Consider the following 17,851-nt stretch of genomic DNA (forward strand, 5'->3'; position numbering starts at 1 on the left):
CCTATAATCAGATGTGATAAGGCAGACAGTGTTCGAATATTACTATGTGAAAGACTTTTCTTTCCAATCATTCTCCTTTATTTTTCTTGTGTTTTTTTTAATGTCTGCATCAATATCTTTGCTTGTGATTGATGTTAGACCAACTGATCTACAATTACTCATTTCCTTCACTCTTTTTGTTAAAGGGAATTATTAGGAAAGATTTACCCTGTTGGCAGTATGTTCATGTATAAGGCTGCTATCTGTTCGTTCCCCCATCTTCTTTCAGCAATTTTGGCCATCTTGAGTTTTACTATTTTTTTTGGAATCAACTTCTTCTTAGCAATTGTTCCAATCCCACATCCTTGTCCGTCTGTATTCTTCCATCATTATTTATAAACACCAGTGCAAAATTTCCATCAGGCCTTTATCCTCAGCAGTTAGATATGCTGCATCTTAAGTGTACTACTCTTTATAGAATCATAGAAATTTATAGCACATAAAGCCAGTCATGCTTCATCCTATGCACTTTCCTCTCATCCATAGCCTGTAAGATCCTCATCTGCAAAAATCTATCTAACTATATTTTATAGTCACTTACGGAATCAGCTTCTACCGCTTTTCCGTAAGACCGTTCTGGACTCTAACAAGTCCCTGAATGAAAAAAAACTCTAATAGCCTCTCTATACATTGTTTCAAATCTAAGACTTCTAGTTATTGTCCCACTAATTACAAAAAACAATTCTTTCCCATTTTCTCTCTTAAACCACTCAGAATTTTAAAATCTACTTTCAGCCACATGTTGATCCTCTCTATTCTCTAACCACAGTCATTATCTTTCCACCTTCTCATCTGTCCCTTATTTTTGGTAGTGTCTGGTAAATCTACTTTATATCCTTTTTAATGCTGTTTGTGTCTTTCCTTAAATGTCCTTCAAACTACCAAATTTATAATGGTGCTCCATTCACTTAAGTCATTTTTGAAAATTGGCAAGAGTAGATGGCCAGTTGAACAATGCCATCACCCCACCTTCAACTATATATTGACTTTTTTATACATTTATATGTTTTTTCTTCGTCCTTTTATTTTAACTGCTAGTTTTCCTTAAACGTTCTCCTTTAGCACTTCCAATTTCCCTTTTTACTTCCTCATTTTTGTCATTTTCATATATTCCTGATTATCTTCAAAATGTCATTTCAACTGCACCTATACCCAGATCATTTGTGTGTGTGGAACCTAAGGAACCTCAATAGTGCTGATGTGCACTTCTGTCACGCCTTTACAATCAAAAAGGTATACATTACCACTCATTTTGTGTGCCTTAGTCATTTCTGTAGCTACTTTAATACGTGTACCTTAATTTTCTATAACAGTTCTTTTACACTAGCCTTATCAAATAGCCTCTGACATAAAGATAACATTCCCTACATGTATTTTTTAACCATATACTAGACTTTCTCAAATAGAGTCGTATAATCAACAAAGCGCAGCTTGCCTTTTACAAGCCATACTAACCCTCCCTAATTTGGTCACACTTTTCTAAATATTCATTAATCATATTTTTATTCACACATAAGGGCAGATTGCCTGTCACTTCCTGTCTATTCTGTTCCATTTTCTTGAAACATAACATTTGTTACCCTAGAGTACACTGTAATTCTCATTTCTAGAATTTTTTTTAGGGAGTTTTGGAATACTCCATGTCTGAGAACGATAACTCTCATTAACATTTTTAAAAATATATTTGTTTTGAATACTTTTTTCATCCTTAATATTCCACTCTCACTTTCAGCTTCCTTAAAGATAAAAACAGACATCTCCACTTTTTTCGTCTTTGGTATAAGGCAACTCTTTTGTCTCTAAAAGGTCACAGCTCTTTAACTATCTTCAGTATATTTGCTTATAAAATCCTTTACATTACAATTGACTCTGCCCCTTTAAATTTATATAGTATTTGCATTGTTTTCTTTTTAAAATGGTTTTAAAGTTTGATAAAGGTTTCAGAAATTGCTGTTCAGGGTTTCTGCTGCAAACAGTTTTGGGATTCTAAGGTAAAGTCACAAAAATAACTATTAGTCAAGGATTTCAGTTGTATTTTTTGTAATTGCTGATAAATATCCCTCATATTTGATGAAGGAACTAGTGCCCTGAATAAAAAGTAAAATGAAATCTAAAAGCATTCTTGGATCTAATAATAAAGAGCTGATGGATCAATAACTGTCAGGGAAATCACTTTTTGTTGCGTACAAGTTTGGTCAAGTTCAAGAAATATTTTAGGTAGACATATATTAGAGGCATTAAATGGAAAGCACCTGTCATCAGTATGGTTTAGGAATATCTGTGTATCAGCACTCTGGAGACTGCTGACAGGATTTCTCCAATTGACTGTCTTCAAATCCCACCTTTGTGCCTGAGGACTAGTGGTAATGCCAGGGAGCATTTTTGACACTTCTTTCAGATCTGTAATAGATCTGATAGTGTCATATTATATGCAAGCGCAGTTTGCCAGCAGACCAATTGTCATATGAGCATCTGATCTTCCAGCAGAGGTGACAGAGGTCAATGCTGTTCAATAAGCCTTGAACAGACATTGTAAGGAAACAAGCATTCGCTTTCAGAGCTGAAAGAGAACTTTTAAAATAGTTAATTCTTTGTTTTGTGAGGTTGGTGTGGGAAGAGTATTGGATCCCTACGTTACAAAATATCATCAAGTATCTACCGTAGTTCCTAATCTGTTTAGCTATATCTTATATATTTGTTGTCCTTTTTACAAATACTTAATTGTAATTTCCTGACAAAAATGATACAGTGTAACATTGAAATGGTTTCAGTTTATAAGATGTAGACTTTTCAGTATGTTTAGAAATCTGATTAACTTTCTTTACAATTCCTATGACGTTTATATAATCATTGTGCAATATATTTAGGTTGGCTGTACGTTACAGTGCTGCACTTTTAGAGCTGATTGCTGCCTCTATTGCCCCACATATTACCACAATGCTGGTACATGGGAAGCAGGTAATTAGGACAGCATTTGAGAGATTTGGTGCCATCTTCAGTGTGTCATAGTTCCACCCAAATCTTTTTAATGAATGCCTTGCACTGCATAATTGTCTGCTAATGCTTTACTAGCAACCACCAGAGATATGTCCATTCTCTTCACTTAAATGATTTCTTAGATTTGCAGCATGTGTTTGATTAATTTAACTGAATAGCTAGTTATGCTTTTTTTCTGAGCAAACAAGGCATTTCATTGAATAAGTTTCTTAATTTAAATGATTATCAGTTACATATTTTATTAATTATGCCTAGCTGCATCCGTTGTGGTTTTCATGTTTCTGACTTGCATATTCATCGGCTGTGCTTGTTAAAACATTTTTCACTAATTCCTTGTTGCACTCCATCAAATCCTGAATGCTTGATCCATAACATTCCCACATCTCAATTTTCAGAAAGTACAAGTTGACATTTTGACACAAAGCATATTGTTTACACTTCACTTAAAACCATTATTGTATGTAGTTCATTACAAACATTTAAACATTTGGATTTGACTTTCTACCAATGTTATGTAAAACAAAGAGCATTACTGAGTTTTTGGACCCAGTTAAAATGTATTTATTCTAACCTGTATAAGATTTTGTTCACTTACCTGAGCTTAGTACATGGTTCATTATTTTACTTTTGCTAATTATCTTTGACTTTTTTGTTGCTGTGTGCTTTCATTTAATCTCACTTTAAAACTTATCCTGCTGCCTCCCATTTTCTTATACTTGGAATCTTAGAGACTTTCCTGTGATTAATGGCACACTAGACATACAAAACATATGCTGAGGTCTGCCTCCGTAACTCGTATTTCCTGAAACAGGTCATTAGCCTGTCCCTGAAGGCTAAAGCTTGAAAGCTGCCACTCCACATTATATGTGGCTGACCAGGTAAAATTCCCATTCTCACTACCTACAGTAGGAAATTAGAAAGATTTAGAAGTTTGTTTGACTGTTTAGCCACATTATAAATGCATCTTTTGTGGCTATCAAGTCTTGAAGTGGGACTCAAATACTTATGTCTTGGCTCAGCGACAGGACGCTGCCCACTGTGCCACAAGACCTTCCCTCCTCCATAGAGACAAGGATGATAAATTTACATCAGCAGGGTTGTTCCATCCAGCCTCTAGTAGGTCAAGGCAAGTATTCAAGGGAATGCTTTCTAAAGTTTAGGAGAATTGTGCATCAAATTATATATAACTCTAGTGCTATTCCATCAATCTGTGACATCAGCACATCCTTCACATGGCATAGCAATGCAAGCTACACACCTTTAGAACTGAACAGAAATTGTTCCTGTCTATGCCAAGGAGAGAGAAACATTCACAATGTGAGGTTGGACTGGATGATCAGAGGCTAGGGAGTGCTACTTTGAGACTTGGGAAGATGTCAGGCTGAGACTTGGTGGGGGTGTTTTGGCACATTGGAATTCAGTACTGGGTCTAGCATATTGGGAGACTGCAGATTGGGGATCGGATGTGTGCTGGCACATTCTGACAAGGGGGCTTTGGACAGAGGCAACAGATTGAAACTCAGTTGGTAAAACAGATTTGGGATTCAGGAGGATCGTGCCATATTGAGATGATTGGATCATGATTGACATGGAAAGTCTCTAGATGAAGACTGGAGTACTGTAGATTAAGACAAAGACAAAGAGGCCTGGCAGCTTGTGACAAAGCTGGTCAGCAGGTTGGAACTGGGGGCAGGTTGGGACTCAAGAATGGGGAATATTAGTTTATAATTCAGCAATCGGATTTGGATTCAGGATAAAGGTTGAAGATTTTTTTTTTGTTCAAAGATTGTGGGTGTCACTGACTGGTCCAGGGATTATTGCCCATACCTAATGTCCTGAGGTTGAACAGGGGAACAGAGACTGACAGGAGTTAAACAGAATAGTTCAGATAATGAGGACTAGGAGTGAGGATGTCGGATGGGGGAAAGGAGGGGAACTATGAAATGAGACAAGAGGTTGCAGCTTGAGCCAGAATGGAACTGGAAAATTTTGGAAGTTAGGAAAAGAGTTCTGGAGAATATTGGTGCCCAGCATTTCCTTCAGAGCCAAGAGCAGCAGCAGTATGTTTACTGGTAGCCTTCAGAAAAGAGTGAATGAAACCTTGGGAGTTTACAATGGAAAAATAATGGAATAGTATTTTCACTAATGGTAATTTGGACAAGTGATAGAGATCACTGTGGCATGGTGGGGTTACACTATGCTTTTACATCAGAAGCTGAAATAAACATTGTGATGAGTTCCAAAAAGGATGGGTATAACCCACCAGTGCTGTGGATTATGTCTGTCCCATATTTCCTATTTCATCAGTCTCCCATGCAGGACCTTATGTACTGAAATCCATGTGGACTGCATCAAATGCATTGCTATCATCTACATACCTGATCACTTGTTCGAAACATGTAATCAAGTTGGTTAGGCATAACCTCCCTTTAACAAAACCATGCTGACTGTTCTTGATTATTCCCTGCCTCTCCAAGTACAGAGTAATTCTGTCCCTCAGAAGTGCTACCAATAGTTTCCTTTTCACTGAGTTTAGAATGATTGGCCTGTTTATCCTTGTTTATCCTTTCTGCTCTTCTTGGGTAACAGTACCAAATTGGCTGTCCTCCTGTCCTCTAGCATCTCTTCTGTGGCCAGAAAGGAATTGAAAATTATTGCCAGTACTCCTATTATTTTACCCACTGTGGCCATACTCAATAGCCTGCGATACATTCCATCTGAACCTGGATATCTATTTATTTTTATGCCTGCCAGACCACTTAGAACTTTCTCTCTGTTCTATGCTAATTTTTAATTATATCACAGTACTTCGCCCTGATTTCTATTTCTGCATCATCGCTCTCACTAGTGACCAACGACACAAGGTATTCATTTAGAACCCTTTCTACATCCATAAGGTCTAAGCACAAATTGCCACTGGAGCCCTTAGTGGTCCCTGTTCTTTTCCCAGTTATCTTTTACCTTTACTTGTAAAATAACTTAAGAACTTTCTTCGCTTTACCATCATTATCCATTCATGACCCTTTTTTCCTTTCCTAATTTCCTTTTTAAGTTCCCTGTTGTACATTCTGTCCTCCTCTGGGCATCTGCTCTTTTGAGGCCTAGGTATCCGGTCTTTATTCAGTCCTGTATATCCTTCAAAATCGAAGGATCATTAAATTTGTTGGTCCACCCTTTATCTTTGTTAAACATGTTAGCCCTGTACTCTGCGAATTTCCTTCTTGAATGTGTGCTACTAAATATATCTGCTACTAGTCCACTCTGGCCAAATTATATCTGATCTTCATTATCTAAAGTTAAGCCCAGGACCACTGCTTCTCTTGCAGGACATCTACAAACTGGATTTTAAAAAACTATACGGATATATTTTAAGAATTACAGTCCCTCTAAATCTTTCGCTCTATGATCTCCCAATTAATGTAGCCAAAGTTGTAACCCCCCCTCTATCGTTACCTGATTACTTTTACACTTATCTGAAATGTGTGTACATATCTGCTCTTCTCTTTCTTCTGACTGCTTGGGATCCTGAGTTGTACTGTATGTAATTTTGCAGATGGGTCCTACAACAGAAATAGGACCCATCGTGTACATAAATTAATCCAATGGTAATTTCAGATAATCACAAAGTGCCCCAGAAATTGTAAGTACAAATACAATTTTACATGAATGCAGTTTAATGTGCCACTCTGAAGGACCTTGCAACCTAAAATTGGTATATGTTGGACTTGTTTTGATCATTTCCACACCATTGTGATCAGAGATAACTTTTATGAAATATCGCCTGCAGGAAGTGCTAGGATTCCACATCAGGAATCCCTGTAAACTCAGTTGATATTCCTGCCTCAGGACTGATCTCGATTGCAGTCTCAGTGTGACCATGTCTCAGTTGCAATGCCTATATGGTACTTCCTTAGTCACAGTAACTGTATGGCTTCACCTCTGTGCCAGTTGCTCTGTGTCCTTTCCCAGTTTCAGTCACTCTGTGGTCCTCTATTGCTGTGACACTGTCTTTTTAATGGTCTTTTTGTTATCTTATCTTAATAGTCCCTGCAACAATTGCCTAATGGCCCTCTTTCATTTACAGTTATATTTAGTTGCAGACTCTATCACTGTTCTATCTTTTTAAAAAAGAGCAAAGAGAGTTTCTTGTCTGTGAACTTGTTTTGTTGGCCGTCTCCTCCTTCATCTCGAGGTAGATTGCCTGAAAGCTAAATAATTTACTATCTGATAACCTCACTGGGAACTGACATGATGCCCAGACAGAAGCCTGGAGTTACAAGTTTAAGTTGTCACCTCTATTTGAATCTCTACTCATTTCAAACACTTGCTACATATTGATATTCACATCTTTAATGTACAAGACAACTCAATGAAAAAAGATGTATTTTACATCTAGCAGGTGTCATGTGAACAGCAGGAAAACTGTTATAATGTTTCATTGTTATTTTAGGTTTGAAACTTGTTACAACTAATATTCACAAGTACTCTTTTCGGAACAAAACAGAGTGCGTTTCAGCTCATTTTAAAATGCATCTTTTAATGATGGTTATTTCTGAGCAGTTGGACAATAAAAGGAGAATCCATCTGCATTGCTGGCCATGTCATTATTGGTTATTCATGCATGAATGAAATGGTCTACATACCATGTCCACTGATATAAATGTAAAAATTGTGGCATTTTTTCAGTGCTATTCCAAAATGTACTGTATTGAAGTTGTTTATTGTGACATTAACTTTGTCAATGAATTTCATGAGGAAAGATATGTTGCTGTATCTCAATGTTTGAATGTGCTCTCACATTGTGTTGCATCGTTTGACCTGAAAAGACTTGAACTGGGTAAGGCTGATTTTAGCCCCACTTTGCTGATAACTACTTTTATAATAGGAAACAAGAAAAATCCTTCAAGGCACACTTAAACTCTTAACAGCATATTTAAGGACTGGAACTATTACTTTAGACACACCCAGGACACAAATTTAGCAGTAGGACCAACATTTGAACAGATTCTGAGTGCAGGTTGTCTCACTAATAAGTTGGTTTATTTTCACCCATTTTTGGCCCAAATCACGAACGCAGCACAACATATAGCAGTTCTCCACAATCCCAAACACCCTCACAACCAATTCCCCCAACCCCTCCATTTCTTTCTGACATACTTTTCTTTCTTAGATATTTTTTCATTTCTTGGTCAAAGTTTCACTGTGTGCCATGTTATTAGTTTTGTTGGTTCTTTTCAGAATCCATAATTATTTTCTCTCATATCATTTTCACTCAGCAATTATTTATACTTTCTGCTTTTTCTTTTCCCTCTGTTGTTTCTCTCATTTCCTAAGTTACAATAGATTGCATTATATAGCACCTTCAGTATAGACATTCTTAAAATGTTTGAAGCATCAGTTAATAGGAGCAGCTTTACCTTAACTTTTCCTCAGATGAGGGGATTGTCCAGTGATGAAAGGCTGAGCAAATTGGGCCGATATTCTCTGGAGTTTAGAAGAATAAACCCTGATTTCATTGAAACATTTACGTTTAGGAAGGGGCTTTACATGGTGGATACTGAGACACTTTGTTGGCTGGAAAGTCTAGAGCAAAAGTGTACAGTTTAAGGATAAGAGACTAATGATTATTTAGAATTGACTGAGTAAATATTTCTTCCCTTAACAAGTTGTGAATCTATCTCAGTGGTCTGTGAATATGCCTTTACTCCATGTATTTATGTTAATATAGACAGATCTTTGGTATCACAGGGAATCGATGGATATGAGATACTGGCAGGAATGTGGATTTGAAGCCCAAGATGAGCCCATATCACATTGAATAGCTAAACTGGCTTTATAGACTACATAGGTTTATCCTCTTCCAATTTGTTAATGTTCTTCAGAAAGGCAGAATCAGACAGAAATGTGCACTAGTCCAAGATGAAGCTATTCACATGCAGATATTAAGTAAGAGCTTAAAGAGGGGAGGAAGCAGGAAAGGTTTAAACTTGTTGGAGAATTCAGAATAGAAGGAGGTCGTTTAATCCAGATACCCTGCCAGGTATTTACAGAACAATCCTGACAGGCCTGTTCTCCTGCTCTATCTCTGCATCCCTGTCAGTTTATTGCTTCAAGTGCTACTCCATTTTGGAAACCACTGTTTTGCCTTTACTGCCTTCATAGGTAGCAGGAGCCAGTTCATTATCACTTGTTCTGTAAGGAACCTTTTCCCTTACATCCATGTATTTCTTGCCCGAATCCTTGTACCATTAGCTAATAGGAGGAGTTTTTTAGGATACCTTATTTAACCCTACCATAATTTCGGATATCTGTATCATATCTCCCTTCAAGCTCATTCGAACATACAAGTTAAAGGTGGAGTAGGACATTCTAGCCTCATCTGCCTTCAGTAACATCATGGCTGATCCAACTGTGGCTTCAACTTCACATTCCTGCCTATTCATCTTAACCTCCAACTCCTTTAATAGCCAAGAATCTATCTAAGTCCACCTCTACTGTTCTGTGGGAAGAGAGCTCCATAGACTGTCATGCCTCTGAGGAAAAAAGAAATCCTCATCTCCAGCTTAATTGGGGACACTTTACTTTAAACTGTGTCACCTAGTTCTAGTTTGCTTCAAGGAGAACAATTTCAAACTTTTCCAACCTAAGCTAATTTTGTAACTAAAACCTTTCATCCCTGGAAGCATTCTGTTAAATGTCTTCACCACCTCCTCAAGGAATCTCACATCCAATTGTGAAGAAACACAGAATTATTACAGAGTAGGCCATTCAGCCTATTATTGTCTGCACTGGCTTCCTGAATATTTTGACTTAGTTCAATGTCCTTTCTCTGTGATCCTGAACATTGTTTCAAACCTTCTTGAATGCCAAAATATGAATCTTGAGCTCACCCAGTCTTGAACATTCCCGTAGAGCTGAACTCTGAGATAAAGTCTAGTCACTGACCCTAAGACTAGAATGTCAAATATTAGCATTATGTGCTAAACATCCACCCAACATTGAAGCTGAAACCAACAGATCTAATGTAAACTCAGATTTTCGCCAACGGCATCAAAGAGCTGCACTTCCTTTGTCTTGCATCTTATCATTAACTTTAGGGAGAAATAGTCTTAAGACATTGAGTACAAATATCTGTTACTTTCCTTTTATAATAAATTGATTCTTCCTTAACATTCCTGGTATTGTTTAGTTTTTATCATAGCTATACAATGAGTTTACATATTCTGCTCTTAAGGATTGAATATAAAGTCCATGGTTAGTTCTGAAAGCCATCTATGTGCTCTGATTTGTAATTATCTGGGACTGCTACTAATAATCAGCTGGCATTTCCTTGACATATTGAGAATTTTTCCTGTTCTTACTAAGAAATGCAGAATATTGCTGAGAAAGAGGCATACTGTTAATATTTTCCATCTTGTATTCATCAGGCAGAATCACAAAAATGCCAATGTCAACGGTATTTTTGCAATTCTGTCCTAAAATACTCAAATACCAATCTTCAGGTATGGCAAGATTTCATTTTACAAGTTAACCCTGGATACCTGGAACACTCTTGGTTCAGTTTTGAAATAGGTGGAAATAAAATAGCTTTACAGAAAATTGTGCACACAGGTAGGTGTTTATCAGATATCTTGAATGCAGTGGAAAATTAATTGCTAACTCTTCTGTGGCTAAGAACATTTGGGTTACTTGATAGTTTTGTTGTTATTCGGTGTCTGCAGCCATGGCTTTGTTTACCCTTTTCAGACTAGGATGGACAGCATTTAATTTCTGTTTGTTCGAGCACAGTCATTTCATAGTTTTTTTTTCTCGCTCATTGATATATTTATAAATTGGAATAGAGCAGGATTAGTTGACTATACTTTACATTATCTTATACAGCCAATATCTAGTAGAATTATGTTTTTTTGTTACCAGGTCTAATGTACGCCTCACTGCAAGTATTTTAGGTAAACAAGTGGACAGCCTTGCTCCATCAATTACTAGGGTTTTAGTTCAGGGTAAACAAGTAAGTATACACCTTACTCATCAGTACAACAGTTCTTTGATACATTTTCTTTCTTTATTTAATATTGATATTAATTTTGCAATTCTTTTCCTGAGTCAATTTTTTCTAATGTTTATGTATCATGGGTAAGTCATCTAAAATAATAAAATACTTTCAATTTAAACCATGCTATGTTTTATTCCCATGCTGTGTAAAGAGTGCCCATACTTTCAGTCAGTCAGGAGATGACTCATTTTAGTTGCTCTTATGTGTGGAAAAATTATTTTCCCGGAACATCAGAAAGAACCAAGTTACATTCCACAACTAAGCAAATCCTGAATAGCATCAGTTAATTTAGTACATTTTGCAATAAAGACTTTGCTGTAATGAAAGGAAGCATGTCAGCCAATTTGTAGAGAACAAAATCACAGGAAGAACAATTCTGTCTTATTTATTCATTTGAATGAGGGAATGTTTTAAGATTTTTTTTGTGTAGTTACCATTTTCCTTTCTCTATCTATCCAAGAGATCAGCTGTGAAAATGTGAGAGTCCCCTAGCATATGTACTCTTCCAATTCCTTAGTATGAATGTTTAAATCAAATGAAAGATATGAGCAATGTTTTGGTGTATTCCTGTCTATAAGGAGAAATTTGACTGAATTCCATTTTGCTTAGTACCTATTAGACAGAAGAAATTTTGTCTTTTCAATTGAGAGAGCTGGATTCATTCTCAGATTCCAGAGATGGAAGCTGTGTTCTAACTCATTGCACCAGAGTGTCTCCCATTTGAATTACCCATAATGTTTCGATAATTTTATGCAAAGAATGAAGAGTAACACTCCTGAAGCCATGCATTTCTTTTGGACATATATCTAGGTTGGTAAACCTATTAATTTAGAGGAGAAAGTGAGGTCTGCAGATGCTGGAGATCAAAGTTGAAACTTTATTGCTAGAACAGCACAGCAGGTCAGGCAGCATCCAGGGAACAGGAGATTCGACGTTTCGGGCACAGGCTCTTCTTCAGGAAGAAGGGCCTGTGCCCGAAACGTCGAATCTCCTGTTCCCTGGATGCTGCCTGATCTGCTGTGCTGTTCCAGCAATAAAGTTTCAACAAACCTATTAATTTAGCAGAGCATTTTATTTTAAAATGCAGCAAACTAGTTAAATAGTAGATGTTTTCCTCAGCATTTAGACATTGCACAGTTATTTTTAAAGGGAGTTGCAGTCTGACTGACTTAATATCTAAGCACTTCCTCCTCACTATATTAGACAAATCACTTTCAGCATTCACAAATAAGTTCAAAATCCTTGTTAAATAATTTCTGCTTCTTTTGTCAGCACATGTCAGAATAACATACAATAGAAACAAAGTGAACAGCTATAAAGGAATATATAGCATCTGGGAGAGGCTTTTCATCGCATTCAACATGGCACCATGAGTGAATGAATGTTGTGCATGTGCTGCTGCAGTGTTCTTATGAGCTATTTCCAACATAATTAGAATAGTGGTGTCAACTCACTTTCGCACACCAAACTGGAGACCAACTTTTAAACAGCGTAAAATTATTTAAAACTTTAATTGTAAAAACTAAAAAGGACCAGAAAATTGGCATGTTTAATGCTCTACATTTGCCTTTTCTTGCCTAGGTTTAATGACATTTTTATATATCCACGACAGAACAACCTCGATTATCCGAACAAAATGAGCAGGGAGTATTTTGTTTGGATAACTGAGTGTTCCAATAACTGAATGTTTGGATAACGGATGACGTTTTTAACAGGACATTGAGACATTGATTGGATAATCTGAAATTTGTATAATTGATGTTCGGATAGCCGAGGTTGCCCTGTATACATGACAAATGAGCATTTTAAAATTTCTTAATTGGTTAATCATTTTTTGAACCTCTTTATAAACTCAAGAGGGAATATAGCTTATATTTTGAACAACTGTCTGTAAATAATTGCACTTTTTACAAAAATGAGTTTATCATACTTAAAGTATGGTTCATATTTATGTGTACATGTACTATATGAATAGATTTTTCACTCACTAAGCTTTCTTCATTGCTATTTACCAGATTACAATAGGAGTGTTCGGGCATGAAGAGGCAGTGATTTCAAACCCCTTGTCTCCAACGGACATAAAGAAGATTGTCTACACTAAATGCGCCCAGCACGATGAAAGGGAGGCAGTGCTTCAACAGGAACTTGTCATTCATATTGGTTGGCTTATCTCTAATTCTCCAGAACTCTTCCACGGGATGCTGAAATTTAGAATTGGGTATGTTAAATATATATATATTATTTGACTTTTCAGCGAATCTTTATTGAAATACTGATTTTTGTTGTTAAAGACATTAACATGCATAATCATTTTGAGGGGAGCTGATGAGATCAGCCATAATTGTCTTAAATAGTGGAGCAGGCTCAAATTGTCTGCTACTGCTCCTTGTTCTTATGTTCTTCTGTAGTTGTTGGACCTGTTTGCTGTAGAAATAAATGCTATTAGTTAAACTTCCCTGAAATTAATTTTCTGTTCTTAATACTGTTTTGCCTTGCAAATTCCCAGGAATTACTGAATAAATGTGCGATGTAATTATGTACTTCCTAACCAATCAAATTGAAGAATTGTGAATTTAGTAGCAATTATATTGAGAAAAACTTTGTTAATTACACTGGGCAAATTCAGTGCTGAATGTTGCACAGAAACAAAGAGTAAAAAGGATTGGGTTAAGAGAATGAAAAAGGATAGAGGATAAGTTCAAAGAAAAACTAGATATCGCACTTTTCAACAATTAAAACCTGATGGCATGAAACTTCACACATATCAAGTAATTTTTAGTCCCAGAGATGATCTTTAACTTTGCACATCATTAAGCATTTCTGTCATATGCATAAATACCTGTAGAGTTAACTTAAGTAGATCCAAGGAAAGCACTAAATTCTTGTGGTCGGTTTAGCAAGTGTAGGACCCTCGTGCCACCAAATACATTTCAGTGGTGAACCAGAAAGTGACATATAACTTTTGGAAAATTAACTTGGAGCAGCTTAAATATCATCTTTTCGATTTTCACATTTACTTGCTTATTGTGTTGTCTGAAGATGCTGTAACCTTTGCACATAAAGAACAGTGAGCACCATTAGCCTTGTCTTTATTTTGACAGAATGTTCTGGGTAAATGTTTTCTTGAAAAGTGTAGTAAGAGGTTAGATAACATCTGTTAATGTATTTATGCATCTTAACTGCCATTCTGGACTATTTGGTAAGATTGGTAGTAATCACCTTTTAATTAAATCAGGTCATCCAAACATTTTGGATTTTCTGGGTGGAAGAAGTGAGGTTGAATAACAGTTCTAACTTCATCCTTCATTTGAGTTGGGGCAACAGTAACATAGTTGTAATGCCATTGGACTAATAATTGAGAGCTAATGCCTTAGGGACATCAGTTGAAATCCCATCACAGCAGCTTAGGAATTTTAAATTCACTTATTAATTCTGGAATTGAAAGCTAGTCTCAGAAATGGTAATCATGAAACTATCTTCAGTGGTCGTCAAAAGTTCATCTGGTTCACTAACGTCCTTTAGGAAAAGAAATCTGTCATTCTTTCCTGATCTGGCCTACACGTGACTCCAAAGCCGCAGGAATCTGGTTGACTCTTAACCATCTTCTGAAGCAGTCTAGCAGTCACTGTTCAAAAACATTTAGGAGTGGGAAGCAATTACTGTGCTTGCTGGCAGTGCCAACATCCCAAGAAATAATAAGTTGAAAAATAAATCTCTTGGCAATCACATTAAATTTACTTATCCTACTTGCAGATTCCTTTTTATTCTTTATTTCAGTCTGTTACATTCCAAGTATGATTGTTCCACTTTCTTCCATAAAATCCACAATTTCTTCTGCCATCTGTTTTTGCTTGAAATGCTTTGCTTTTGTCAGAATTTAACTTTTGCATTTTCCATTAGGAACTGCATGATCAAGTTAAACTCCATTTCTGTTTTGTTGTCTCTTCCACCTACAGTGTTGCAAAATCCAATCATTCAAAATCCAATCTCCTCAGTTTCCTAATATTTTATTAGGAATTTTCACCTTGATATTTGTCATAGGAACCACTGCTATGTGATCACTGTCACAGTGTGCTTCAGGAAATGATTTTGATTCCTTAATGCAAGTTTCTGAAACAGCTATTTGTTATAATAAAATCAATCTGATTTCACATTTGATCTTCTGGACTTCTCCATATCCAGCTTTAGCCTGGATCATGATTGAGCTGTTTGTTTATAATAGTCTACTTGTTCCATTGGAACCAATTGACCCACATGACGCCTTTGTTGTTGTATTCTTCAAAACTATGTGGGACAACAATTCCTAGTATGCGAGAGCTTCCTACCTTTGCATTGAGATCACCCATGACAATGGTGTTGTCTTGAGAACCACATTGTTTGCTGGCTTGGTCTTGTAGAAAACCTCAGGATTTTCATCTGATGGATATGTATTTGTAAAATTTTGACATTGAAAGGTGTACCTACTATTGTGATAAGGAGAATTGTCTGGGAAGTAGCCCGTTAATCTGAAAGAGGCTTGGAAAGTTTATAATCAAGAGCTACTGTGAATTCATTTTTATAATTATCTCTCCCAAGTAGGTAATGACTCCTTCTTTGTACTGGTACTTCTCAGCTCTCATCCACCTTACTTCACATAACCCAAGATTATTGACTAATAACCTACACTTCTCTTGAAACACATTTTCGGCTTTCCCTATTTGATTGATGTTCTAACATTCTAAGCCGCAATTATTCTGGGTTCAGTTTTTTTGTACTCTTATAGTTTGTTTTCAAAGTATTTCATGGGTGGTGCAGTAAGATGACAACGGTCTTGATTCATCTGTTGTTCATGGATGTCTATACCAGCAAGATGCTGACTCTATTGCTGCAAACACCTATTCATATCTTGATAAGAACTATTCGCTTTGATCATATTTGGTCAGGTAAAATGGTAAACATGAAATGGTTTCCTGTTCCTTCCTCCATATATGTTTGGAGGTTTCACAAACTCTCTTCCCAAATGATCCTCCACCATCCAGCCATTTTCTTCCCAGGTCGCAACTCATCTGCCTTCACTGCCATAGAATCCACAGATTCAACATTGGCTATCATTTGTAACCCTGAGCTAGGGGCACTCTGCTACCAGCCAGGCTAGCTGGAATTGTAGGGTTGACGACCTGTCGACCCTCCTCCCCCACTCCAACCTCTCACCCTCACAACGCGCAGCCCTCCAATCCCTCTGCTCCAATCCTGACCTCACCATCAAGCCAGCGGACAAAGGGGGCGCAGTGGTAGTCTGGCGCACTGATCTCTACATCGCTGAAGCCAAACGCCAACTCGAGGACACCTCTTCCTACCGCCCCCTTGACCATGACCCCACCCCCCATCACCAAACCATCATCTCCCAGACCATACAGAACCCCTTCACCTCAGGAGATCTCCCACCCACAGCTTCCAACCTCATAGTCCGGGAACCCTGCACTGCCCGGTTCTAGCTCCTTCCCAAGATCCACAAGCCTGACCACCCTGGCCGACCCATTGTCTCAGCATGCTCCTGCCCCACTGAACTCATCTCTACCTACCTCGACACTGTCCTATCCCCCCTAGTCCAGGACCTCCCCACATACGTTCGAGACACCACCCACGCCCTCCACCTCCTCCAAGACTTCCGTTTCCCAGGCACCCAATGCCTCATCTTCACCATGGATATCCAATCCCTCTACACCTCCATCCGCCATGACCAGGGCCTCCAAGCCCTCCGTTTTTTCCTCTCCAGACGTTCCCAACAGTCCCCCTCCACCGACACTCTCATTTGTTTGGCCGAACTGGTCCTCACCCTTAACAATTTCTCCTTTGAATCCTCCCACTTCCTCCAGACCAAAGGGGTAGCCATGGGCACACGTATGGGCCCCAGCTATGCCTGTCTCTTTGTTGGCTACGTAGAGCAGTTGATCTTCCGTAAATACACCAGCACCACTCCCCACCTCTTCCTCCGCAACATTGATGACTGCATTGGCGCCACCTCGTGCTCCCGCGAGGAGGTTGAGCAATTCATCAACTTCACCAACACATTCCACCCTGACCTTAAATTTACCTGGACCATCTCCGACACCTTCCTCCCCTTCCTGGGACCTCTCCATCACCATTAATGACGACCGACTTGACACCGACATTTTTTAGAAACACACTGACTCCCACAGCTGCCTGGATTACACCTCTTCCCACTCTACCTCTTGCAAAAATGCCATCCCGTATTCCCAATTCCGCCGCCTCGGTCGTATCTGCTCCCGGGAGGACCAGTTCCACCATAGAACACACCAGATGGCCTCCTTCTTTAAAGACCGCAATTTCCCTTCCCACGTGGTTAAAGATGCCCTCCAACGCATCTCATCCACATCCCGCAATTCCGCCCTCAGACTCAACCCCTCCAACCGCAACAAGGACAGAACGCCCCTGGTGCCCACCTTCCACCCTACCAACCTTCGCATAAACCAAATCATCCACCGACATTTCCGCCACCTCCAAACAGACCCCACCACCAGGGATATATTTCCCTCCCCACCCCTCTCCGCCTTCCGCAAAGACCGTTCCCTCCGTGACTACCTGGTCAGGTCCACGCCCCCCTACGACCCACCCTCCCATCCTGCCACTTTCCCCTGCCACCGCAGGAACTGTAAAACCTGCGCCCACACCTCCTCCCTCACCTCCATCCAAGGACCTAAAGGAGCCTTCCACATCCATCAAAATTTTACCTGCACATCCACCAATATCATTTATTGTATC

The 17,851-nt window shown here is 38.4% G+C and overlaps 1 protein-coding gene across 3 annotated transcripts in view; it reads left to right on the forward strand.

Annotated features, from left to right (window-relative positions):
- Positions 1 to 17,851, forward strand: part of phkb (phosphorylase kinase, beta) — a 263,395-nt gene that overhangs the window by 219,370 nt on the left and 26,174 nt on the right. For all 3 annotated transcript variants that reach the window (XM_043706917.1, XM_043706918.1, XM_043706919.1), the window contains exons 26-27: positions 2,907 to 2,997; positions 13,105 to 13,307. In XM_043706917.1, coding sequence (XP_043562852.1) covers positions 2,907 to 2,997; positions 13,105 to 13,307 — 294 coding nt within the window. The remainder of the gene's footprint in view (positions 1 to 2,906; positions 2,998 to 13,104; positions 13,308 to 17,851) is intronic.

Source organism: Chiloscyllium plagiosum, chromosome 17 (assembly GCF_004010195.1).
Source record: "Chiloscyllium plagiosum isolate BGI_BamShark_2017 chromosome 17, ASM401019v2, whole genome shotgun sequence".
In the NCBI taxonomy this organism is placed as follows: domain Eukaryota; kingdom Metazoa; phylum Chordata; class Chondrichthyes; order Orectolobiformes; family Hemiscylliidae; genus Chiloscyllium; species Chiloscyllium plagiosum.